Source organism: Netta rufina, assembly GCF_964035555.1.
Source record: "Netta rufina genome assembly, chromosome: 5".
Lineage (NCBI taxonomy): Eukaryota > Metazoa > Chordata > Aves > Anseriformes > Anatidae > Netta > Netta rufina.
Genome location: NC_140128.1, coordinates 28671434 through 28698913, shown reverse-complemented (window position 1 = coordinate 28698913; position 27480 = coordinate 28671434). Strand labels below are relative to the sequence as shown.

Below are 27480 nucleotides of genomic sequence, written 5' to 3'. Positions count from 1 at the left end.
TTCTTTTTCTCGGACTCTCTCTTTGCTCCCTTGCCAGATAATGCAGAAATAGATGGCTCTTCTACGATAGTAAATTTGTAGGGATGCAAGAAGTGCTGGTAATTCGCCTGATGTTGGGTTGTCAGGTAGATCTAAGAGGACAGCAGAACGATGTGACTAGCAAAGGTAGTGGAATATTACTGAATTGAGGGAATTGTGTATCAAGTGTGATTTAAGGAGGGACAGTCCTGATCTTGGCCTTTTTGTCTCGAGTAGAATTCTGGGTGAGGAGGGGTGAGAGGTCCACTTACTACATGATATTTTTGTTACTGTCTGAGAAATTAAAAAACTGAAAGTGATAACAGGAGAGGCAGCAATAATTTCAGAGGATAGGAGTTGAATTTAAAATTAGAGACATCACCTGGAAAAAAAAAAAGTCATGCAGCTTAACAGGGACAAGTGCAAACTGTTTCAAAGTGGTCAACTCTACAACTACAGTATGGAGGCTATACAGCAGTCATGCAGAAGTGAATCCAAATGTGACAGTAGATCACAACATAAATAACATCAGATTTGATAAAGCGCATGAAGTAATCCTTCTGCTCTATTTGGCGCCATTGGGGCCTCAAAAAGAGCACTGTGCTCCATTTTGGGCACAGATTTTGGAAAAGATGTGGCCTAACTAGAGAAAATTCAGAGGAGACTGTGAAGAATGGTCAGAGGTCTAGTAAAATAAAAGCCTGGAAAGAAGGGGTCTGTTCAGGTTACAGATGGAAAAACTGAGTAGACAGGCAAGTCTTCAAAGGGTCTTTAATTATTGTCATATAAAGTTGTAAACTCTTATTTGTCCATTGGGAATAGGACAAGAAAATGGTTTTAAATTGTAGGGTGCAGTTCAATCTTACCTAATGTGCTATAACTTGCGTCTGCCTCCAGAAAGGGCAGCCTTTTTTTCTGTCCCATTCATCCTGTAGTTCATTCACTTTTTTTCTCCTTTCCCTTCTTTGTAATGTGGCACTTGGATAGCTTAAAGTCATAAACGGGTATGACTGAGGGGTCTGGGTAGGAGGAATAGGGAGAAGTTGTTTGTCTGTGGATTCTGATTGCCCCTGAATACGATGGGAGGGAGAATACCAAGGAGCACATGGCAAGGGGCAGTGGGATTATGTGTAACGTCAAACTGCACCCTTGGGCTAGATATTAGGATAATCTGCCTAATGGCAAGGATAACGGCACTGAAATAGGCTGCCTAAGGAGGGTGTGAAATCTACCTTAGTGGAGTTTCTTTAAGAACAAACTAAACACATAAATACTCTGGTGGGAGTAGTTCAGGTGGTCTGCCATTCTGCCCAGGGCCAGGATCAACTAACTAACTGATCAGCTTCTTGAAACACCTTTCCCACTTTGTATGATTCTTACAGCTTCTCGAGTAGGTGCAAAAAATAAGAGTAATCTTAGGTTATGATTTAGAAGTGTTGTCTGCAGTGATGGGGCCTGAAGAGGTGTATTGGAGACAGAGGTGTTGTGGTCTTGAGCTTTATCCACAGCTAGCCCAAAAGTGGGGCAAACCTGGAATGCTTTGGTTTAGAAACTGTGGAGACAGTGTTCTGCCCATATTGTTTATCTGTGCTACTTAAAACAAAAATTAAAAACTTTTTTTTTTTTTGGCGGGGGAACCCCTTCTTATTTTTTTTTTTCCTTTTCCCAAATCTCTTGGGGTATTCAGCAAGCACAAACCGTTCTGAAGTGGGCAAGCAGTGTTTGTTTATTTTGTCTTCTTCAGGATTACTATCTCAGGATTTGAAATTGAAGCTTTCTTTTCAGGTATGTTATGTTGAGCATCCTCTGGGTAGGATTCCTTGATCCTTCCCATGTCTCATCAACTTTAGCCAGAAGGCCCTAATCATTAACAAAATATTCCGGTGGTTTGGAGTAGGAGAAGAAACGTGTGTGTGTTTGTTTTTCATTCATGTGTTCTTGTTATTTAATTAAAAAAAAAATACTGCTCTTTTCTACATCAAGAGTAATATGGAAAGGTGATAAAGTTTCCAGCTTCTCTGACCACAAATATTTCTTTGGCCTGAGTTCTCTTCCTGTCTGACATTCATTTGACATGTAGCAGCAGGTTTCAACGCTATGAACACTGAAGTATTTGAGTAAATCTTTTTAAATGCGATTCCTTTCTGAAGAGTAGCCGTGGCATGGCACTGCTTGGTTCTAACCTGGGTCACACAAACTTTCCCTTTTCAAATTGTTGGTTATGCAGTGCTGGACAGGATCGGGGAAGTAAGGTGGAAGTGAAACTTTTCCCGCTTCGTAGATGTCAAACTGACTACTTCTGACACTTCTGTATTCACGTTGTCCCAGGTAGCTTTCACGGTTTAAATTATCTGGGAGTTCAGTGAGCCACCTTGTAGCCCAGGAAGAAAGAGGTTGTTATATGCTGTTAACTCTCTTGGTTTAGGAGTGCTAAAAGATCCTGAAATCCATAAAATGTTCCATATATATATGTGTGTGTGTGTGTGTGTGTGTGTGCAAATACGTGCAATTTTCTTCATTAGGAAACTTCTGATATTTGTTCAAACATTATTAACGGTGTCATAAGCTGATAAAGCAGTGCTGGGATATACCTGAAAGTGACTGCAGCCACCATTCTACACTTGCCAGTGGATTGCATTAGGATTTTGTATAGCTCAAGATTTTACAATAGCGCTGTTTTGAAAATTGATGTTAATGCTTTTCAGGTACCTCTTGCACCTCCACATGACTTTATTTGCAGAAATCTGAAACAATTAAAAACACTTAAACTCTGAAACTTTCTGAAAGGTAGTTTCAGACTGGGAGCTCATGAGCTCAGCAATGACAAACTGAAGCCCTGGTGGCTCAGGTGCCTTCAGCTGAGGCCATCCATGCAGGTTTCTCAGTGTAGGAAGCCTGGTGCTGGTGTTGTGTGCGCTGTACCAGGTAGCCACGCACAGGTGGTCTCTCAGGGGGAGTGTTGCAGAGGTGTCACAGTTTATGCAGCAGGTCTGGTGCTTCCTGAAAGTGCTGAGTGTTTCTGCTTCATGCGCTGCAGAGCTGGTGAACGTGCACAGTAAGTCCACCATGAACAGAAAGAATCCGAAATGTTCTGCATTTGCTGACCAGCCATACAGGACAAACGCTGTAGGCCTGAAGTTTGCTGTACTTCTCAGGCTTGTATCTTATGCTGGATAACGTGCATGCACGTTGTGTCTGAGGAATCATAGTTCCTTCCTACACAGCCATCTCCTTCTGTGTCTTCAAGTTTTCTTTGCAGTTTCCCTGTATACCTGTGTCTCCCTGTATACCCATCCCTATATCTGTGTGCTCCCTTCCTTCCCTTCTTTGTATTCTGACGATTTTTTGATTCTGGTGGAGCTGGCCTTAAATCAAAGTGTTTCTGGGATAGCTGGATTGGAGGCAGAAGGGAACACGCTTCCAACCTAGTTAACATTTTCATTTTATTAAGCTTTTTTGTCTTATTGGAGCACAAGGGGAATGAAACAGAGGTGTAGACATTCTCAAAGACAAGCGTGTGCAAGACGATCTGGAGATGGAGAAGGACAGAATGGCATGTACATGGAGAGCATGTAAACTCCTGAGCTGTGAAACATGCACCACTGCAAAGGCAATGCTGTTCACAGACTGCTGGGCATTAATGAGGCTTTTTATGTACCAAAGTGGCGTGGAGATCTTTGTCAGGGAGCAGAGATTCGTTAGGAACAGTTAGGAGGCATAGAAAACAGGCACTAAGAAATAGGAACTTTTTTAAAAAAAAAAAAAAAAAAAAAGTTGTGGCAACTTTTCACAACAGTAAAGGCCTTTCTGCGTGGGCTTCAATTTCTCCGTCTCCTGCTGTGCTGTGTGTTGGAAACTACAGTCAGGGCTCTCGTCTCTGATCTTCATTGTTCTTGTTTGTGCCTGGACCAGGTGGGTAGTAACAGTGAACGAGGATTTGCTGTTGAAATGAAACCTTTAGCTAGCAGTGGTGTCAGGTAGGAGGATGTGTACACTTAAAGCAGTGTTTTTGCAAATTGGCTTGCTATGGTAACAATTAATAATGCTGTGTTAATATGTTTTGCTCTGAAATGGCTTTTGCAGAAGTCTTGAAAGACAGTTGATGCGGTGTGGTAGGAGCAATGCGGTGTTCACCAGCCTCAAGCGTCTGCTAAATCATGTGCCAGGGAGTGATAACGTTAAGACCTGGCTGTTGACAGCTTCAGAAAGTGACCCCTTTAAGTGTGACGATCACTTCTTTATTTTAGTGTGACTAGAGTGGTCATCTATTTCACCAGTTGTCTGTTTCAGTGTCCCCTTACTACTCTTCTGTAATCGCTAGGGTGCAAATAGGAACTTTCTTTGCTTTTTCTGGACAGAAAGGAATCCAAACTCCTACCAGATCAGTTAACCGTAAGTGCTGAGTTCTTCTGGAGCCGTCACGTTTGACTCTTGTTCTCAGTAGTTACCAAATTCATTGCAAATCTCTTTATCCCACATTAGTTGTTTGCTCTGTAAAGTACAAAATCAGAAAGAGGAACACACATTAATAATTTCACGGAGCATGGATAAGAGTGACGCGGACCTGTGCTGTCTATCAAAGTGATTGGGATAAAATCTCTTAAGAGACTTAAAGGCTGAGGGACCATTAACTTAAGGGATGTTGGGCATAACTCAGTTCCATGGACAAGCTTCCTGATAGCATCATATTATGTGAAAATTGTAAAGAAATCCGATTAACAGTAACAATGCATTCCACTCGTGCATTTACCTCTTCTTGAAGGAAAACAGAGTAATTAATTTCAGTTTCCTTTTGTCTCCGTTTCATGATTTTTCCTGCAGGGTAGGAGCTCAGGAGGCACAGGTTGTGCTTTTGATTGTGCAAAGAAGCAATAAAATGTTTTAACTGAAATGAGCAGGTTTCTAGTGGCACTTCTGACTTGCGGAGCCATTGTCTTGCATTTGTTACTAAAGATGGATAACAACATTTTGATTTTCAGTTGAAAAAGCTTTATTTGAATTTTACAAGGCGTCCAAATTTGATGTTGAGAGCACTACCAAATACAACAGAATCTTGGAAAAAAAAAAAAAAAAAACAAAGATTTTTGGAAAAGGTTGAAAGATTTTTCTCCCTTCCTGGCAAACTGTTGTTTAATGCAATTAAAGCATGAACATGGTCTAATATTTCTTTTATTCCTGACTCTTCACCATATAGAGAAGGAGGCACTTAAATATATTTGTGCACAGAGTTTTGAACTGTGAACTACAACTAGGCAAACTATTACCAAAAAAAAAATACAGAAAACTATAATACGAGAGACATTTGAACTTCTTTTCTGCAGTTATCCTCTTTGTCAGGAGGTTCACCTCAGAAATATCTGCCTTAACCTTTACAGATCTAGAAGCATGACATAACTGTCTATACTGAAGCATTCAGGAGTCTTCAGCAATGTCTTTCTGTCCCCATACATCAGTAGTGTAACTAACCCGTGCTATGAACAGGCGTTGCAAAGACTGATAGTGGAGATACGGTTGTTGTTGGGGGGGGAAGGTTGTTGTTTCACGAACAGCATAAGCAATGCTGTAAACAGGGATTTGGTTGGAAGTATTCTTGCCAACATGCATATGTTACTTTGGCATGTCATTCATTTACAGCTTGCTACAGAACTTTATGTGCCAGCAAAATTCTGAGTCTGCAGGTTGCTATAGGTTGTCAGTACGTATTGGCAGAATAGCAGGTTTTTGTTCCAAACTCTTCCTGCTGATTTCTCTGCTATCGTTAATATTAATTGAATACCTGACTGCATGGCATATTTATGTAAATACTTGTCTAAGTGTCCAACCCATTGCGAGGTACAACAATCTTTATGCTATTTTTTTGTTTTGTTTTGTTTGAGTAGCTGCAGAATGAAATAATTTGGCTATCATCGATTTACACATGACTCCAGCAGTAACTCAAGTTTCCTTTCTCTCCTCTAGGAGGCGATGACCGCCGCGTCTTACTGTGGCATATGGAAGAAGCCATCCACTCACGAGTCAAACCAGTTCAGCTGAAAGGGGAACATCACTCCAATATCTTTTGCCTGGCTTTCAACAGTGGCAATACGAAGGTGTTCTCTGGAGGTAAGGAAGAGCAGCCTGATTCACAGGAGTCTGAGCTGTAATTGCCTTAGAGTAGAAGCCATGAGTGAGATCCTACCCCATATGAAAGGTCTTTTCCATAATCCCCTATGTACCTGGAAGCTGACCTTAATCAGCACATGAAGGTTCTTTTGGAACAGGGAATTCTTTAGCAAGCACACCATATTCAATCTCATCATGCTTCTCTTTTTTCCAAATCCTGATGTAAGGGCATTGTGTCACAAACTATCGTGAGAATCCTCGGTGCAGTCCTGCCCCTACTTGCGCTACAGACTGTGGAATGTCATCTGTGTCGTTCCCTCCTAGCCGTGCTGCGTCCTGTCTGGCACTCTAGTTTGATATTTGAAAACCTCTGCTGCTACTAACCAATTTTAGTGCACTCTTAGATGGCTAATGAAGGACTATTGCCATCTATTGGTGGGTCACTTTTTCCTCAGATCTCATTTCAGTCCTTGATAGGTGTTTGCCCCTTAGAACTGTTGGCACATCAGGCTCAAATTGTCCTTGATATTCTTCATCTTTTTGTATATAAATCCACATTTTAACAGGAAGATTAATTTAGTCTTAAAACTAATACAAATAAACCGGACATGTACTTGTTCTGAACCTAAATCCCTAGAATTTATGTTCATTTTGCCTCTCATTGCTTGATTTTGAAGTGTTGACAAAGGAAGGAGAATTGAATTGAGAGGAGAAAGGAAGCTTACAAGACTGTTGAAATACAGTCGTTGTCCTTTTCTGCTATACTTTATGTCTGATCTGATTATCAGAAGGATAGGGATTTGTATCTTTCATCAGTATGTCAGTTAACACACAGCTAAATTTATTGTAGAGTATTATGAGACCACTTGGTCAGAGCCCTTCACTGCTTCTTTGTTACTGAGATTTGTGAACTGCAAATCAATGTTGTGAATTGGTTCTAAGGACATGGAAATGGTGGAAACTTCCCATGCTTTAATGCTGGATTAAAACCATAATGTCCCTTGGGGTGGGGGGAAGACAGCAAAGCTTAAGATAGTGTCAAATTTCAAGGTTGAAATGATTCAGATATACTGAAAGATGATGTGGAGAAAAAACAAGAATGTTGAATACTGATGTCTGTCTTCTGATTCTTGAGACTGCTGTTTATTTTATGAGAGACAGCAATCCACACTGTCTACAGAATGGATGTTTCTCTTTGAGGCCTGTAGTTACTCCAGTGGAATTTTGGGCTGAAGTCTGTTTTGCTTTAGCTTGAATTTAGACAAATGGAAGCTCACATGAATATTCAAGGGCTGAACTGACAGATTAACTGTGCTAAATCTTGCTGGAGCAGCTGTGATGGTACTTGCCACTTCCAACTCAACCCTCTGTCCATTGGGACATGCTGTCAGAGGCTACAGTTATCACAGGAAGAGCAGCAGAATTTTTTTTCTGTACCTTGCCACTGCAGTTAACACCTGCAGTTAGAGATTTGTATTGATGATTATAGTGTATTTTTGCTAAGATGCCAGGCTCAATGAACTGTGACAGCTGATGCACAAACTGGCCGTGCTTATCTCTTTCTCCTCCTCTGGTCCACATACACGCTGTGCCTCTGCCAGAAATTATTTCCATTGGAGGAGTCAGGAACTTATTCGTCTGCTCCACCAAGATTCACAGAGCTCATCTGCTGGGGCTGTGAGGCTGACTCTTGGATCCTATGTAAAAAGTCACTTTGCTGCATGGCCTAGATGTACCATCTGTCATCTCTTTTCCAGCAAAATGGGGCTAACTATATTTAATCACTCAACAACATTCTTGGAGATCCTCAGAAGGTCTGAAAGAAGTGCGGGTCCTAAGATCTGTTGATTTCCCCTCTGTTCAATAAATTCAGTTGGAGTTGCATTCAAAACATGGAAGCTGAAATACTGTAATTTTTAAGTTTTTAGGTTTTAAGTGTGGAAACTAGCATAAGGGGCACAGAACTTCATTTGTTCTGTAAACAAAACTACCAACAGCTAATGACTTAGGGTTTGAGGACGTTTCTGTCAAGCATGTCTTAATAGCAGAGAAGATTTTCCAATTCAGTATAAATTGAATTCCATCCAAGTAATTTCAAACCTCCTTGATGTCAAAGAGTGCATGTGTAACATGCACCACACAGAGCCAATCCTAAAACGGAAGGTAGGAACTGAGTGGATAATGGTTTGCATGTGATCCCAGGAAGGAGGGAGAAATCTGAAGATACCAAGGAAGTTTCCATCCCTGAAGAATACCAGGGTGAAGGGTGAATCCTTACCAGAAGCAACTGAGCAGTTTGTGGTTAAGCTTTGTCACTACCTTCTCCTTCCACGCACAAAGCACAGAGAAGCAGTGGCTATTCCATGCCCCCCTTTCTTTTCTTTCTTTTTTTCACATTTTGGAACTTGTAATGGAAGGGGAGGTTGATGCTGTGATGGCTGGAGGCCTGAAGCCAGGCAGCTAGAATGATTCTGCTGTCTGTGCTGTATGGACAGCGAGGCACAGTGATTCCTGCTCCTCACCTTCCTGCCACTGAAGGGGAATTTCATCAGTGGAGAGACTAGGCTACATTTTTCATGGGTGAAATACATAGGCACTAGTGTAGTTTTACTAGGTATAAACATAGCCTGTAATGTATAATGGACAGCTTCCATTGCAATTAATGATCAAAGGACACTTACACATAAGTGACTCGTTTATTGTGCCATGGAAAAGATGAGCTACTGCAGTCATCTAAGGCTGGCACAATTTAACTGAGAGCCTATGCGAAGAGCAAGTGGATGTAGAAAATCTCACACTTCATTAGTCAAAGAGAAACTTTCTTATATTTCTTCTGTTGGGATAAACAAATCGAAATGCACACAGGATAAATGGAAACTGAGTCATATGAACAGTTAAAACTCATAGCAGAAGAAATTTTGCTCCTTATAAACATCTGGCTTTGGTGTACACTGGAAAAGCTTCACAGCTTGACACCACAACTACAAAGTTATACTGAGCACAAAAATATGACTTTGGGTTTTCTGCTTATTTTCTTCTGAATGAAATATGAATCTGTCTCCTTAAATATTTCTAACCAGGAGGTGCCAAATTAGGTAAATTTATATTTTTGGTTTCTTCACTGACTATTTATTCTGTTGCTATAACTTGAAAAACTCTGAAGAAGACAGTGGAATTACTTGGTAGCTGTGATCCTCTTTGACTGCATACATGTGGTTAGTTGCCGTTGTAGTCAATGGTTGTGATCAAAGAAAACTGACAGGATTGTCTGAGTACTTGGTTTGGGTTTTGTTAATACAGAAGAAATTGCATTTTCACTGTCACGTTTGTACCTTCTCAATAGTTGCAAAACTCTGAAGGCTGACAGCATGAACTGGCATCGTTTGGCACGTGAGCCCAATGCGTTTTGCTTGCGGCACCCTTTTTTTTTTTTTTTAATCCTCCGTTATCTTCTTAGGAAGCATCTCTGAACAGGAAGAAAGATGCATGCATGTGAGAGTCAGAAGTGTTCTGCTGCTTTGTAGTATATTCTTCTCTTTACTGCAAATGTCCCAAAACTCAAGCTCAAACTGACCAGGGCATGATCAATAACACAGTTCAGTAGAAGTTGTCTGTTGACCAGTAGAAGGTGGAATGGATCGGTGCATTTGGAAATGTCACATGGAACATTTCACAAAGCTGAGCACAGTGCTGATCGCCTGGCAACAGTGCTGGTCTTTTCTGTTTTCAATTGTGTTTTCAAAATAGAAATTTTAAATTAAAAAAATACATATATACATATATATATATATATGTTTTTATTTTTCTGCTCTAATGTGTTTTTTTGTTGTTTTTTAACCACTGGAACACGATGTTAAATGTTTATATTTTTCTTTATAGGCAACGATGAGCAAGTTATACTCCATGATGTTGAAAGGTAAATACACAGTTTGTGTTTCCACTGCTTCGTGAACTCTCTTAATACCAACTCATTGGAGGCAATTTTGTTTTAACTTAATGGTCTGGGAGAAGAGAACAGTCTGATTTAATCCTGAAACATGTTTTTTATTTATCTAAACTAATATCTGGAATGAAGTATTCCCCATCACCCCATTTATTTATTTTTTAAAGTACTTGGTTTCTGCATCATTTTGATCTTGGGAACGAGAGGGATTATTAAATACATATGCTCTCCTGCAGGCAGCATATTAGGTTTTGGAAAGATTCAGAGCCAGATTATTGTGGCACTTACAGGCTCTATTTTGTGTGGGATTTTTGTTTGTGTGGGATTATTTTTTTTTCCCAAAACACTCACATAGGTGTATTTAAGATATTTAGGTGGCCAAGTGCCAGTTACCTTTTAAAACTTTGGCTCACAGCTTCTTGATTCTCCATGCTGATGTGAAGCATATTTATTTTACAACTTTTTTTTAAAACCAAACCTGCAAAATAGTTGAGAGTTGGGCTTTGATTAACCAAGATTAGGCTGTTATTCAAAATCTAATTAATATAGTAGTGGTAATATATTTGATTGGAGCTCTCTAGATAGCATACCATGTCTTTTTTGCTTCTTACGTTTGAAGTAGAAAATGTAAATGTAAAATTTTGGTCTGTACTTTTACAGATTTAAGCAAGGACAGTTTATTTCTGCAGGGAAATTTAAATATTATTTAAAGGGTTTTACCAAAGGAATATAACAATATTAAAATCTCTGTCTTAATATTTCAACTTTGGGGCTCTCCATGCCACTCTTTCTGCCTAATTAAGGTGACCTAAAAGGTTGGGAAAAGTGGTGCGGGTGATTTTTATTTTTTTTTTTCTTTTTTGTAGCTGTGTCGTGTCTGAGGGCTAGACACTTAGGGGACTTACTTTATTTTGTTTTCTTTTGCTGCTTTTTCTACATGGGGGAGGGGAGGGGAGGAGAAATTGTAGTTCTGGTTTGTCCTTGAGAACCAAGAAAACCTAAAATATAGCCAGATGGAGTGTTGCTCTTGGATGTGCTTCAACTGAACTTAAAGAAGCCTGTATTAATGAATCTACATATATCTTGTTTTCAGACTAAGTACTATAACTTGGTCTGCAGGTCCCCAGACCTCTTTTCCTTTCCAATCACCTCCTCCCAAGTGTAACTGTAGAATGGCATCTTGGTCGCTATACATGTGGTTGTTGGTGGTGTGGGTTTTTTTGTTTTATTCCAATTAAATACAAGGGGCTTGTTAGAAAGATATGATAACCTTGTCATTAATATTACCACATAGATAAAGCTGTAGATATTTGCTTTTTAAAACAGTAGCAAAAGAAGGAATGATAATAGTGTGTCTTTCTTCCAGCACTGAGACGTTGGATGTGTTTGCCCATGAGGATGCAGTATATGGCCTTTCAGTGAGCCCAGTAAATGATAACATCTTTGCCAGTTCATCAGATGATGGCCGTGTTCTTATCTGGGACATCCGAGAATCTTCCCATGGAGGTAAGATCTCCAGATGGAAAGATCATTATTTTAGGAAGAATTTGGGATATGGGCAAGCCAAGGAATGCAAAAGCTATGTTTATCTGGACAATCAAAATGGGGAATGTTGGAGAAGGGTGAAAATGATGGATAATTCTTATGGACTGTAATAGGCAAGCCCTGATCTTTACCGTTCTGTGTTACTGTCTTGAATGGCTTCATAAAGTACCTGCATATAGCCCCGGGTAGCATAGAACCTGGTATGGAATTGGTTTTAACTTGAGTTAAAGAAACAATGGAGGACACATTTCTTCAATAAAACGTTTTGCTAAACTTTAAACCAATTAGGAATGTGGATTAGATGTTTCTTTTAAAACACTGTTTTTGTATATAGCCTGAGATAAAAGTTTGTTTGGAAGTTTAGGAAGCTATTTTGATTGAAAAAACTTTCCAAAGTGAACTATGTATTTCCCTGTGACACTGGTAATTGTTCTTATGCATAATGTTTTCTGTTTCTCTTGTGAAGTGTGGACTCGAAATGAGAGAGCAAAATCAATCTATCTGACTGGGGAAAAAAAAGATTTCTTGCATTTATATGGAAACCTAGATCCCTTATGAGATAACAGGGAAGACGCTAAATTATTACTTCAATCTTTGTTTTCTAAATCGAAACACTTGCAATCTGGGTGGCTGTGGATTTTTTTGTTGTTGTCATTGTTTTTCTCCTGGAGAATTTCAATTTAGAACTGTACTTACATTTTGGAGAGGAATACTTCAGTAACTAAATTTTAATCTAGAAGTACGTCAGGAATACTTCAGTAAATTAAGTTACACATTCACCCCATCCTAAAGAACACAAAGTTGATAACTTAAAACTGAGCAGTCTGCATGAGTACTGAATGTGGTTCCCTTCCATCATAGCTGAAATGAAGTTGCATCTCTTTTGAAAGCTGATTAAATGCAATTGCATCACTTCGTAGGTTCTGTTGGTTTTACAGTAAAGTTGTTTGTGGCAATCTGTACACATTCATTAATGGGTCAAAGTTGCAGTTTAACTGAATTAGCTTTTTTCCATATCTAGTGAGCTTGATAACATTTCTAGATTGCAATTCTGTCCCTTTTTGCCTAGGAAACAAATGCTGAAACAAGACATAACTTCTAGTCTTTTAGCAATCTTTTAGCCCTTATGACGCTAGTGGCTCCTATTGAACAAGCATGACCAGAACTAGGTCTGTCTTGATGACCCCACCCCAGAATACTCAGAGTGGATTGCTTATTGATGCCTTCCTACGTCAGGCATGTTGCCTTTGTATACATAAAAATTAAATCTAATAGCACTGCATTCAATTTTCAGTAGTCTTAAGTCTTACTGTGAATTTTGATTCTCTTGTGCAGTTGTGGTATCCTTTATCTCTGTCCCATCTGGTAATTTTATTAAAATATTAAAACATGCCAAAAAAACAGCGAACACGTTCAGTGTAGGTGTGAAACTGACTTTAATAAAAATGTCCGTAACGTCTCTTCTCTGGATCAGTCCTTGAGAAACTCATTACTGACGTTACTCTTGCTCAGAAGTCCCTTACTAGTACAGGGAACTATTGTCTTCCCTTCAGCCAGTTTCTTGCCTACCATGCAACTTCCAACTCCCTTTGCTAATCCCAGCTGCCTGTAGCTAAACTTTATACCATGCCACATCTGAAATTAGTCCTGATTAGTTCTGCCACATTTCCCCTGAATAATAAGTTCACTACTTTTATCAAGGACAGAGATCAAATTAATCTGATGTGACGATTCTATCTTTAGTAAATCCAAGTCTCATTTCATCCCTGTTTTTCTGTTTTCATAATATCCAAGTGATTAGACCAGACACTGAATAAATATGACTTCCAAATTAGAAATGGCAAAATGTTCACTTATGGCCTTTTCCTGAACTCTGCACCGTAAAGATCTCTGTTAGGAGAGCTACCTTTGGTGACTGGATGTCAACAGGTGGTGGAAATGGCCACTGCTTAAATGCATCTGTATGAACTTGTTCAGTATCCTAAGATGATGTCCAATCTTATCAAAGCTTCTAAAACTGTATAAAAAGATACAATTAAACCTTGGCACTGCCTTACTAAGTCTTTGAATGAGAAGTCTGCACCAGTGAAAATAGGATGAAGAAGGTTTAGCTGTGGTATGTGTGGGGTTCTTTGGAGTAGTGTCATAGGTTCCCTGAATTTTAAACAAAGAGCTTTTGTACACTTATTTAGGATGGGAGCCCCAGGTCAGCATTTAGAGGTGAGCCCTGCCAGTGTTTCCTACAGGAAGATGCCTGTCACTGGGGTAATCTCCTTGTCTGCAGTGGTGTTGTCATGGGAATGCACGCTGTGCATGCCAGTGTGAGTGTAGTTAGTTACACTGGCTAATACGTTAGGATCTTGCAAATAAGCTCCTGGTTCAAAATAGCGCATTACGTCCATCCCTGTGTTCCTCTGCTGAGTGACGTAAGCAGTAGCTTTTATAAACCTGCATTTAATTTATGGAAGAGACTCTGTTGAACTTTTCTTTGAGAAGCATTTTTGTCCCCTGGTGTTTAAGAGCTACAATTGTGAAATGAGCATAAAGAATAGTAACAAAAGTAAGCCCCCTATTTTTCATTAGTGACTTTGTGCCTCATTAGTTTGGCTGCTGTAATCAGTCTTTAATTTGACAGACTGAAAGGCAACTTTCAAAATCTTAGAAGAACACTGTGATTCCGGGCTGTGTATAATACAGGTGTGAAGGAAGACACCAGTAATTAGTGACAATGACTTCACTAAGCAAGCATGCACAAATTTAAAGTTCAGTTTATAATAACCAAACCAACTCTTTTATTTGGCAATCATGTGTTGCTTCAGTCTCTACTCAGCTAATACGTGCCATTGCTTTCCAGTGGGGGCTGCCATTTTAGCAACATGTCAGCAGGGATCCAATTTGGTGATGCTAATGTAGGTCGGTGTTGATATTAAACCTTATTTGGAACTGCTATAAAACCAACAGCCATCTCTTGAAGTCTTTGAGCAGGCTGGCAGAACAAAAGTTTGCTCCTGTTCTTCCCCTCACCTCTACCTCCTATGATAATTAATAGCACCAGGGAGCTTCAGCTGTGGTCTGAGACCATTGTTTTGATGTCTGCTAAAAGAATACTGAAAAGGAATGTCCCTGCCTTAAGCTTGTAATAAAGCAAGGGGAGGAAACAGATGGGGGCAGGACAGGTACGTATTAATTCTGTCTCAGTTGTTTGATAGGCAGTAGTTTCAGGTGTTGTGAATTTGGGAGTATTGTATGTCTTAATGAGGGGTATGAGGAAAGAAAATGAAGGATGTTTGGAGGTGCTTGCGAGGCTAAAGGTGCCTGCACACAGTGTCCCAAAGAAGGGCAGCAGCAGTCTCCCAGACACGTGAGCAATGCGTTAGTTGCATCAGTGAATGGCGAAGTCTGGCATAATCTTGTTTCCTAGTTGCATGACAGAATGGCAGCGTGCCACAAAACATACACACCAGAGACTTCGGCTGTGCCTAAAGCCATAACGCTAGCAGAAAGAGAGAGAAGGATGACAAAGTGAAGGCTCTTTCCCATTCTTCATGGAGGCAATATTGTGATGGAATGAATAGGGCAGGGTAGCAGGCCAAGCACAGCCTTGCTTGTCTCATCCTAATCGAGATGAGAGGAAGAGAGCCTGGATGAGCATGTTTGTTTGTTTGTTTGTTTTTAACTGTGTGTATGAATAGCAAAAGGTAACTGCTAATGTTTTTATGTAAGAGAAGCCCCGTTTCTTGCATACTTATACAGTTGCTGAATAACACTTTTAAGAGGCTTTGTTTTCCCCAGGGATGGTAGATTGCTTTTAGAGCTGAGTTCCATACAAGCTTCTCTCACTCTATGTAATAATATTCTCCAGTGTAAGCAGTCACTGCTACATTTATAATTCGGATGATCATCAGTGGCTGTGGAGGCTTCAGACGTGGTCTTTGCTAGTAAGCCTTCAGAAGTCCTCCCTGTGGCCCTTCTTAGATGACCATTTGGTCATGTACCATAAGAAAAGTCAAATATTTAACCTTTGTAAGTGCCTAGTTTCATACTCTGATAACCTTCCATAAGCAAAATGAAGTCTTGACATCCAGTTTCTGTCCTTTTCCATATTTAGACAAAGTCAACGTACGTGTGGGTGGGTTCTAAAACTTCAGGTTTTTATATTGCTTTGGATGTGTCAGCTCTAGAAACGGTTTGAACATGCCTCCGTATCTTCAAATCTTGTTATGCTGTTTCCATATTAAGCTGCCAAACTCATTGCATCAAACAGTTGTACGCTTTGTTTGTTCTTATGTCTGAAATCACAACTTTTTCAACAGAGCCCTTCTGCTTGGCACACTACCCATCAGCCTTTCACAGTGTGATGTTTAATCCGGTAGAGCCCAGATTGCTGGCTACAGCCAACTCTAAGGAAGGTGTGGGACTCTGGGATATTCGTAAACCTCAGAGGTAAGATCTGTCTCTCCTGGTCTTAGGCTGTGTGATTTCTCTCTTGAGAAGTGATGGCATGCCACTCCTTTTACGTCAGAGCATGCAATGGGAAGAGAAGATGCAGAATCAAGTTACCAGCAATGTTAGTAATGCTGAATTAAATTATTTTGCATAATTACCCTTCTTTACACATACTATCTAATTTGATTCAAAGTGGGGCTAGATTTTTTCAGTGTTAAGGTAAGTGACATTTTGAAAGTCTGCTTGGCCTCACCGCTGCAGGATGAACACAGATGCCTTGATGTTGTCAAGATCTCATCATTACATGTAGCATCTTTCTACTAAAACTGGAAAAAAACATGGTGGGGGCACCACCCCTTTTACAGTTTTTTATTTTTTTTTTCTACCCAGCTTAGTTTTCAGTGGCTGGTCAAGTCTGCTTTTTACTCAGCATTTTATGACTCCCTAGATGGAGAGTCAGCTTGGCTAAATGATGTGCCTCCATGAGTGCATAGGTTTTTAAACAAATTGACAACTTAAGAGATAAGTTTGCAGTACGGAGTGCTACTAACTGGACTGGGTTCTAAAATGGGCTTATGCAATGCCAGATACCAGAATTTTAAATGAATGAGAGGTTAAGCTTCTGTTGGAGGTTTTTCTTTTCTTTTTTTTTTTGTCTTTAAATTTTTGAAAACAATTTCCTTTTTTCTTCATAACCATCAGAAAAAAAGTTGAACATTTAGAGAAAATGTTTATCCATTTTATCTCCAGCTTTTGTTTCCACATTTCCAGTTATAAATGGAAACAGAATAATTACAAAGGAAGTGAAAAGGGGAGGAAAGAGATAGTAGTTGTTTTATGATATAGTAGCCTCAGTTATTTAAAATCATCCATAACATACACTCCCTTTATCAACAAATTTCTCAGAATATCGAGAAGATGCATATCACTAAAAATACTTCTTGGCTTTGTATTGTACAGACAGAAAAAACAATATCATTTGGAGTTAATTATAACTGGTTGAAAAAAAAAATCAAAATGTTTAAACATCCCCTATAATAGCAACCAAATTAGAATTTCAAGGGGGCTTATTATTCTTAAGTTGTAAACATTATTGGTTTGAATTGCCTTTTGCTTTTAAATTTGAATTGGTATTTGCTTGCTGATGCTCATGGCTCTAGAAGCCTCTCAGATTTGTAAATTTTGTCAGAGCCCTTGTTGGCAGCTGTTGTAAATTCTGCTATTGCATTTAGGATTGAATAAAATAAACTGGAAGGGAGTTAGAAGATAGCCTAGACACTTTCCTCTTATCCCTGTCAAACCCTTTGTGTAGGTCTTAGCTTTCTGACAGCAAACTGTTAATCACTCCCTGGAGAGAGGGAGAGAAATTCAAGTTGTTAGGTTTATTTCTTTCTTAAAACAAAACAAAAGTTTCTTGTTTGTTTCCATAAAGTTTCTATCATTTTAATTTGCATTCATGCTGGTTTTTTCCTTATGAACTAATATGCATAAACTTGGTGTCCTCTTTACAAGGTAACTAGCTTTGTACTGTTCCTGCAGGATTTTTTTTTTTAATTTTTTTTTTTTTTCTGCTTGTGCCTCAACTTTGTGATTTAAGAACTTCCACAGGTTAAGGTTGCTCTCATTTTGAAGGGGAGTTATGCCAAAACACTTTCCTTCACGCGTTTGCTCTCAGAGTACAAACATAGATAGGATTACGTTGGAATAGTGCTATAGCTTATATTTAATAGAAATTATACACAGATGCAAAATTTAGGTGAAGCCTTTCATTTGGGCAGCAAAGTGAAATGGAATGATACATGTGACTGGAAAGGTTAAAGGGAATGGAGAGAGGAAGTACCTATTTCAAAGGATGCAAGTATTGCCTCTGATAAATGCAGAAGCAGATCACCAGAGAAAGGAATTCTCCCACAAATTGTAATAGCTGCTTTCTGATACTTTTGTTATTCTCATTAAGACTTTGATTATCCAAAATGTTTCTCAGCTTGGCTGTGGTAGCAGCTGTCAGGTCATAGAAACCCTGAAGATCTCCTGTCTAGATGCTGTCACGCCTTCTTCCTCAGTTTTAACTCCAAGGCAAAATGCTTGTTGGGGGCAATTTTGTGTGTATGGGACGGTCTGTGCTCACACATTTAAGGACACTGATTTTACTTGTAGTGTGGCATTGTTCTTCCTAATGCTGAATACAAAATAGCTATAGCATAATTTCATTGGTAATGCTTCTTAGCAAGTATTTTGTATTTCTTCAGGTTTAGAACCAGTGTGTGAACAACTTGATAACCTTTGATAAATCTGAATTCCAAAGTCTTTTCTTTAAATGATGAAAGGGGAAGGGAAAGGGTGCCTTATGTTATAACTTGACTGAAGGCCTTGAATGAATTAAATAGGTGGAAGCTTGTACACTTATCTGATGGACAAGAGCTACCCTCTTCTGGTTCTAATCTGATCAAAGTAAATTTTTCCAATTAAAAAGCTAAATAGCGGTGGTGAAACATCATACCTTGCAATAATAGTGCTGAAGTTCCTGGGTGGGTAGGCCACGCCACTTTTTCCATGTGTAAGGGAACGCTTACAACATCCTCACTGTACCAGTGGATGTGCACTGTGTATAACATGCAGCTGATCCTTAAGCACTGAAGTCTTATAGCATTTGCACCTACAAAGTCGGTGTGCTGCATGGTGTATAACAGGTACATGTTTTCTGCCTGAAGCCTGTTCCTCCTAGAGGGCTCAGAAACAGGAAAGAGAACGGTAAGGGACAACCCTGCCCCGCTTAGAGTAGATGATACTTAGAACCTCAGACTTGGGCTGAGGAAGCTGTAAGGTTAAATGAATGCAGGTGAAAACAGTCTGCTTTCAGCTGTCACTTTCCAGGACAGCAATCAACTTTATTCCATGGCATGACCAGAGGTACATGTATGCCCAAAGCATGGTAAAGAGGGTATTCTTGGTGGTGGGAAGGAAAATGGCCTAAAGCACTCTGGTGCTACTACAGTTTGTTACCCAGAAACTCTCAGGAAAGAGGAATATTCAGAATGAGATGTCTGTGCTGTGCTGGTGGGCTGCCAAAGCCAGAGTCAGTCAGATTTAACCAAATTAAACCAGATTTTTAGCATCTTATTTTTTTCTAAGAGTTCCAAAGCATTTGTCAAAGCTTCCACTTGTCTTGAGAGATCTAGTTTAATGATCTGGAAATACATAACTTTACTTTCAACATATTTGAGGCCAATCCACTTCGTATTATAAGGAAACAATTCTATTAATGTGTAGATCTGTTAAGATATAATCCTCATTCCAAACGCTACGAAAAATGGAAAACAAACTTCAGGTTTTTGTCAGTGGGTTTTATTTTTTTCTAGTGTCTTCCAGAGAAAATACATTGAATTTAAATATATTTGTATTAAAAAAAAAAAATCTCTTAAGAGTGAAATAATCCACATAGTGCTGTAAGTACAGTATTAAATAGACTTTACATAGTACTGAAGTTGGTACGTGAGTGAATTTCTGTCTATTTTCCCTATTTGTATTAATACTAAAAAGAAAGGATAGTTTCAGGTAAGATGTGTTCCAAAACCCTTTTGGCTGTTAAGAAATTTTATAGGGAGAAGGAGTTAAAGAGCCTTGAGGTTCTCCATAATCTCGGGATAAACAGGAAGCTGCCTCTATAATTGCATGGCAGAACAGCAGCACAGCAAGGAGGGTAACCCCATCAGCTGCTTTTCTCATTGTCAAGGCTCTGCTAATGGTGGAAATTCTTGCTTCTCTGCGGGTTTCTTTCTTTGATGCTGTTATCGGGATCCAAGAAAATGTAACACTGTATGAGGTGTGAGAAGGATAAAGGGAATAGAGGCTTTGCTGGGATACAGCGTAGAAGTATTAACTTGCTGGGATTGTTGAGTACAGCAGTATATAATGATAGTGTAAAATTGCTAGGTATATCTATCTCTTCCCATGACTATCTTTTTATTTCTATTCTGTGCATGAAGCTCATTTGTGAGGGAATCTATTTTATGCTCCAAGCTGTTAAGGGAAATTCCATGTTTTTTCAGTACCAGAGTAATCCTTCACCATACTGTGACCATTGTGGGAACGTTTCAGTCCTATCCTATCCTTTTGCCTGTGGTGCTAGCAGAAATGACCTAGGTCAGGCAAACTTTGGGTGTTTTGTCCTAGTGTGCAGTAGTGGGGTTATGATCAGAGGCTAAGTGGCTAAAAAGAAGGGGAGGAAGTGTACATACCTAGAAATTTGCTGCGGATTGCCAAAATAGTAACTTCCAGTGGCTTATGTATGTCTGCAGCACTCTGCTACAAGAAAGGTGTAATGGGTATAAGTAGTTAATTTGCTGCTAGTGAAGCACTTCATTTAAACTGATGATGCAGCTCTCATTTCCCAAAACTACTGTTCCATCTGTCAGGTATTGGATGGAGCAGGGTTAAATTGATGCAGGCACTACTTGGTTTTCCTTATAACTACAGACTGCTCAGGGGAATCCTGCTGCTGCTCCCCTGCAAAATCCAGAAAGCAAATCAAAAGCCTGGAAGTCTGAACACCAGCTGTTTGGGGCCAGTAGTAGCACTGTAGCTAGCAACACCTTCACTTACCATGTATTACAGCCAACAGCAGTGGCACAGGAATACTCTTCAGATATTCTTCAAGCCAGGGGAGGTTTGTTGATCCCACAGGATTCAGCTGGCCTTCAGTCATTGGAAGGGAATCAGGCTTAATGTAAAATTTCTGGTTCTAATCTGCAAAGGCTCGTCAAGTGAGATACAGTTTAATATTGATCAGTTAGATATGATGCATTGTCAGAAAAATAATGGTTTGCCATTAGCTTCATAACTTGTATGGTAGCTGATAAAATACAGCTAACTGACTGCAATTTTAAACTAAAAGCTCTAAATTTTCAGGGACATTGAATTTAATTGTCTCCAAAGGTCACCATTTCTGGAAGCTCAACTTGGTCAAAACATTTCATCAACTCAAACTGTGTCTAATTGGTGCTTCTGAAAACTCAGATTTAGTGTCTTAAAGGCAGAGAGAATAAAAAACGTTTTAAAAGCTTTTCTATTCAGTTTAGAGGAGTAAAAGTGCTCTTAAAGACCTTGAAGCTCAAAATTCTTGTAGCTTACAAAACCTGGCATCCATACTGATCACTCCATTTATGTAACTAGTGACTGTATAATCGCATTTTAATGACTTTCTGCAACAGTTTCGCAACAGTAGGATCATGCACCTGGAAGTGGGAAGAGACCAGAGTTTCTCTTCTCTGCTTACTGTAACCAAAAGTAAATTAACATCCACAAATAGCCCCTTGATGCCACGTGGATAGGATTGCAATATAGCTACTTAGCAGCGTTGCTCCAAGGAATGTCACCTCAAAAATCCAAACACTAAAAACCCTCTTCCCCTCTTCTCATTTGTATTCCTCCACCACCCTTCTAACTGAACACAAATGCAAGGGTAGCCACAACTTAGTGCTGAACGGATCACTGTGGTATAAGCACTGTCGCTAAGGGTCTTATTTTCAATTCCTTTTTGTAACCTTATTAGGGAAGGCGTCAGTATGTCAAAATTGTCAAGTTAATAGTGTTCTGTGGTGATTCAAAATATTGAATGGAGCGATGATAAACGAGGAGATTAGTGACTTTGGATACAGATTTCACCATTTGTTAGAAACAAATGAGCTGTATCTACTTACCTATCCTCAAAAATCTGAGGATTTTTCTCCAAAATACACAGTTCTTTTCGACTTGAGTTACAGGAGTGTGGCTTCTTGCCAGCTGTTATATGCCTCCAGCCAGGAGAGTTAGTTTTATCTGCTTTTTTCAGGCAGCTCTAAGCACCTTCTACAAATTATAAATAAAGTATTCTTAGGGCTAGGGGAAAAAAATGTCCTGATTAAGAGTAGAGTTTAGTCATATACTAAGGAAGTGGTTAACTTTCTGATGGGAAGCTGGGAGTGCTTCAAGTTCAACCACTATTCAGCTACAACAGTGAAGAAGGTAGTTGAAAAGAGAGTTTTTCTTGGTGTGCACAGGAGCATTTAGGGTCAATTGCACAGCTCTGAATTGTGAAAAGTTCAGCTCACTTCAAATAATCATAATTTGATTGCTCTTGCTCGTTGAGATACAGAGACTGATTCATTTTGCTTTTTTTTCAGAGTTCATTCACAGCTTGGTATCTCCTCATCTGTCTCAGATTTTCTCAGTGCAGCAACTGAGATTCCTGCCACCCCCCTTCACAAGCCTGCTAATAAGATCTAAATGCAATGGGTTGGCTCATCAAAGGTAGCATAGGAGGCACTCTTAAAACAGAACTAATAGAAATCCAGCATGATTACGAGTTGGCTGGTGATTCTGGAACTAATTTTTCATTTTTTTTTAGTGTATTAATACTGTCTTTTGTTCAGATGGATGTTAAACCACAACCAGCTGTTTTGTTTCTTCTTTAAAAATAGCGTGGTGAGAAGCTTAAATATGTTCTCGATTAGTGAGGAGGCTGTTGTAAGGCACTTACAACGCTAGATGGAGCCTAGAAGCTGTGCCTGTTTTAGGTAGGCAAAACAGGCAGTTCTGTGCATCACAAACTGTTTGCAGCAAAAATGTATTGTGGATCTGTATTGTTACAGAACTGCTGGGGGCAACTCAGCAAGTCACTTCACTTATGTATTTCAACCAACGACTGTGTAACTCCAGATATTTTTAAGTACTCTTGTGTTCTTCCTTTTTCCACTCCATGCCTGTCTCCTTTTTTTTTTCCCCCTTTTTTTTTTTTTTTTTTTTCAGGAAGGGCCCAGTGAATAGTAGAGATGATGAGAACAAGTCTATTCGTTATGGATATAAAATTCCTGATTATATTCAGATGTTATCTCTGTGCTAATAGCTTTATTAGGTTAAAACATAACTTCTTTGTATGGAATATGGAATATCTCTCTATCCATCAAAATCTAAGGATGTAGAAGTCCTGCAGGTGATTTATGTTGGATTGACATACTGACATGTAACTGAAAAAGCTTGATGGTCTTTGAAGTTCACAAGTCCTTTGTCAGGTGTGAAATAGAAGTGGCAGCTGTCAGGACTAGAGGCAGTGTGAGTTAAATGCACGTCAGGCAGAGCATCTTTGCAGGAGAGGGTGAGGTAGTACCTCTGAATAGAGGTGTGGTTTATTCTGGTGGTGGTGGCTGAGGAGGAAGGAGGAAAGGGAGATGGATGAGTATTTTCAGCTCCGCCTGTGCCACAGGTGGTGATATTTATAGCCTGTGAAACAGAGAGGGCTATGGAGAACCAGTGTGGCAGCAGGGAAGATTTTAAAGGTCCTTAGCTAGCATCATAGCTGAGTCCATAGATACAGATCTCCAGCAGTTATCAGTTTTAGTTTCTAGGCTCGTACCTGGCCCTGTTATTTGATCCTTAAAAATGATGCCAGAAGAACAAACGTAGCAGTTCTTTTCTGAGGAACGCTCGTGTACACGCTGCATGTTATGCTTTCCAGGTTACCTTCCTGATTTCTCTCTAACAAGTAGCTGTCACCTAGTCTTATCTCTGTGTTACCAGGATGTCTGGTGTGTTGATTGAAATATACCCAGCTCCAGGAATTGCAAGTGTGGGGTCCAGCACTGTTCATGGTTGTGTTGCATGGGATATTAGTCCAGTGGGTAGCCACAGGGTTTGCTTTTGACAACAAATTTAGTGAGGCTGGGACTGTTCAGAGGCTAGAATTGGTGGACTGGAAATTTTCTTTCAAAGTAGCATCTTTGGTTGTAATTATTTCATCCCTACAGGTTTTTGATATGATGATACATGAGGTCTGCAGGAGTGGGATGCCAGGAATATGAGATTTAAGGTTTTTCTATGACTGTTTTGCATTTTGACCCTGCATGTAAAGCAAGGAAGCCTGTGATACTACTAATCACTTGTAATGCACATGGTTTAGGATTATCAAAGCCCCTGCAGATGGAGAAGAAATTCCTCTGTATCACTGAATCTCCAACTACCAGTTTTAATTATTTCAATGCAATAAAAATGTGCTGTGTGTTTCTGTTTTGAGACCTCTGCTAGTCCTCCTCTGAGCAGAGCACTGCATTAATGAGTGAAGAAAAAATGTGTGTATCATCAGGTCATTTCTTTCCCTTCTAGTAGAACTATTTGTTGTGAATTTTGACTATTTTTATGCTGTTTAAAATAACTCATTTAGCTAGGTTGCAACATAAATTTTAAATGCAGCATAGGCACTCACCAGTATAGGTCAACCATACCACTTAAAATAGTTTAAATAATTATTTATCCTCTCTCACTGCTTGGGAAATACAACTCACCTCACCCCCCATACTTGTCGCATCCTCATCTGTTTTGCAGTACTGAGACAGCTCAAATGATTTTTGTCTCAACCTAGAATTTGAGGCTCTCTCCTGACCCAGTTCTGATTTGGTGTATTTGCCTCACATGGCACAGAATATAAGCTTAGATATTTTTTTTCCTATTTGTTTCCATTATTAAACATTTCTTTTTGTTATAGACAGTGATTTTTTTTTTGTTGATGTTTACGGATAATTATCCTTTTATGGAAATCTTTGGGGTATGTTGAAGGAACTGTTGAGTGGTTATGGTGAGGGGTGGTATTTTTGTGGAATGTGCATTGGATGTGTTTTCTTCATTGCAACCATAAATAAATTCACAAACTGTTTGCCACAGATTTTAGCCAAAATCAAATTACATCTCTGAGATGAGAGCCACTGAAGAAAAAAGGGAGTGCTTTCAAATAAACCTTTTTGACTTTGGGCAAAGAGAGATGGTTACAACCATTAAGGCTTTATACAAGCTGTATTTCTGCTGGGCAGAGCACTTCGCTGCATATGGACTCTTTCTTTGTGGTTGGTGCTTCTTTATCTTTTAAGGACAGAGGTGCTACTCTGAAGTTGCAAGAGATGTAAATCAATGAATTTAATGCTAAATATTTTTATTCTGAAGTAAGCAATCTTTGCTGGCATGAGTGCCAAATAACACCTAGTCTAGAAACACTTCCAATAAGTGTGCAAGTCTGCTGGATACTGCCTGGTACTCTTGCCCACCTTTATCTGACATAACCTTACTTAAGAGTTAACTAGAACAGTACGGTATGAAGGCCTCCCTCACTTGGTGCCTGTTTTAAATGTACACACGCCTTGGTTCAACCCTGTTGTAAGACATGGGAATTAGTTGTTGAAACATAAATTCGTAGGAAGCTGTGGTGGAACAACTTGATGGGACCAGAGCTGTGGTTAGAGTTACATTTAGGTGGGTTTATATGCCAGTTTGCATTCTTCTTGTATGTACTGGAAGGCAAAAGCTTTGGTTCAAGACTAGATGGTGTTTCTGCAGGGAGCACCTTAGATCCTGCCACTCTTTCAAAAGAAAGGAAGGCCCCAGAGCTGAAGGCAGTGCTCCATGTGGAACAGAGGGGGAGAGCCGCCTCCCTCACCCTGCTGGCCCCCCTGTTTTTGGTGCAGCCCAGGATACGTCTGGCTTTCTGGGCTGCAAATGCACGACGCTGGCTTATGTTGAGCTTCTCAGCAACTAACACTCCAGGTCCTTCTCCTCAGGGCTGCTCTCAAGCTGTTCTCTGTCCAGACTGTATTTGTGCTTGGGATTGCCCCAGCTCAGGTGAAGACTTTGCACTTGGAGCAGCTTCGCTGCAGAAAAGTGTGTGGCTATAAACATGTTTTTATTGGATGAGGAAGCAAATCTGTAGCTGATGTTGTTCAGCTTTAATGCAATACACGAAACACAGTACAGGAAAATGCACAGGGGAAAAAATCAATAACGCAGTCTTATAAAGGATAAGGGACTGGTCTTGTGTAGGCCCTAAGGTATAAATATGGAGTTACTCTTCATGAGAAATTACTCTCTTTTGCACTCAGATTATCTTTCTGAGGTAACTTTCTCTGGCAGCTGTGTACTTTGTGTTACACTGACTTTGGTGTGTGCTTTGTTTTGGAAACAACTATTGTTCCGTCGTTTGGTCTCGAGGTCATCTTCCCTTGTCACGTCTGGCCGTACTTGCATCTTCTCTGTCTGGTTATCTGATGGAACCCACTCCTTTTTGGTTTACTGCCTTCAGCTGAGCAGTGTTCTCTCCCACAGTCTATACTCCATCCTTCAAGGTGCTATTTCTGAACACGGTGAGTAATAGACTGATTTTAGAATTTAGAGATTAGAGAAGGAGAAAAATGATGAGCTCGTTTAGCTAGTTTGCTTGTGGTTAGTGGACAGTTACTCTTTACTTTGCATTCTCTACTTTTATTTTGCTTTTTAAAATCCGATTAAATGTTTTTTTTTTCCCTCTTCTTGCAAAACCGTTTCACTATCCAGTAGATCTCATTTATTACTTACTTGATAGTAACACCTAGATAATTCAGGCAGAGTGATAACAGGGCACTTGTGCCTGCTGACTCAGAGCTGTAGTGAGGGCAAGGCTGGGCTGGTGAGAATGTTTGGGAACAGGTCTGTAATAAGACTAAAACAAACATTGAGTAGAGCTGAAGGAGGATGTGAAACATTCAAATAAATAGGGTTGTTTTTTCATTGTTGTCATTTCCTAACGCTTAATTGCCATAATAGCCTTAAACCCTAGAAGGATGTAAGTGATGCAGAGGAGGGAAAGAGTTTGGTACGCTTCGGGCCTCTGCTCTGTCATCCTAGTCAAAATAATGACATTTTATAGGTGGGTGTTTTCTTGTTTGTTTTTTGTTTTTCCTGTGAACAAAGGTAAAGGAAAACATAACAGTGCTTTCTGGAGAACTGCCCACGATCACTGGTGAAGCAATATTAGCATTCAGCACCTCAATTAGATCGTAAGGGCTAAACCATGCAAGCCTTTGCTGTTACAAGGTCTGGTTGCCCTGGGTACTAAAATCTGGTGATGTCAGATGATCTTAAGGCTCCAGATTCTGAAGTCAATTATCAGATAAGAATCTGTCATTTTAAAAAATAAATTATATACCTATATATATGTATAATGTGAAATATATATATATAAAAATATAGCCTTCCTGGCTTGGAGGGAAAGATCAAGCTTCTGTTCACTTTAGAGTTTGTCAAGCACAAAAGATTATTAATGTTGGGAATTGATCTTCCTTCTAACGTGCATGTTCCTGAGCCTAACAGTAAAGGTGAGAAAGAGTGACATGTTCTTTGAACATACAGAATTTTCACCCTGAACTACTACAAACAACTACTACAGGATTTTCACCCTGAACTCTCTACTTTTCCAGTCTTGTTGTATGCAGGTGATTTTACTTGTTTGTCCTTTGCAAAGGAAAGCAAAGGTACTTAGTTTTACTAACAATACACAGCCTTCATTTGGTGGTTCTTTGAAGTTCAAACAAATAGCCTTTATTTTCCATCTCATGTTCTGAGGGATGTTGTTCATCTACAGAAGATTTTTTGTA

The 27480-nt window shown here is 39.5% G+C and overlaps 1 protein-coding gene across 1 annotated transcript in view; it reads left to right on the top strand.

Moving 5' to 3' along the window:
* The window catches only part of DCAF5 (DDB1 and CUL4 associated factor 5), a 68752-nt gene that overhangs the window by 4434 nt on the left and 36838 nt on the right, over positions 1 to 27480 (top strand). Inside the window, exons 2-5 of the mRNA XM_084288276.1 lie at positions 5977 to 6120; positions 10000 to 10036; positions 11430 to 11569; positions 15922 to 16051. Coding sequence (XP_084144402.1) covers positions 5977 to 6120; positions 10000 to 10036; positions 11430 to 11569; positions 15922 to 16051 — 451 coding nt within the window. The remainder of the gene's footprint in view (positions 1 to 5976; positions 6121 to 9999; positions 10037 to 11429; positions 11570 to 15921; positions 16052 to 27480) is intronic.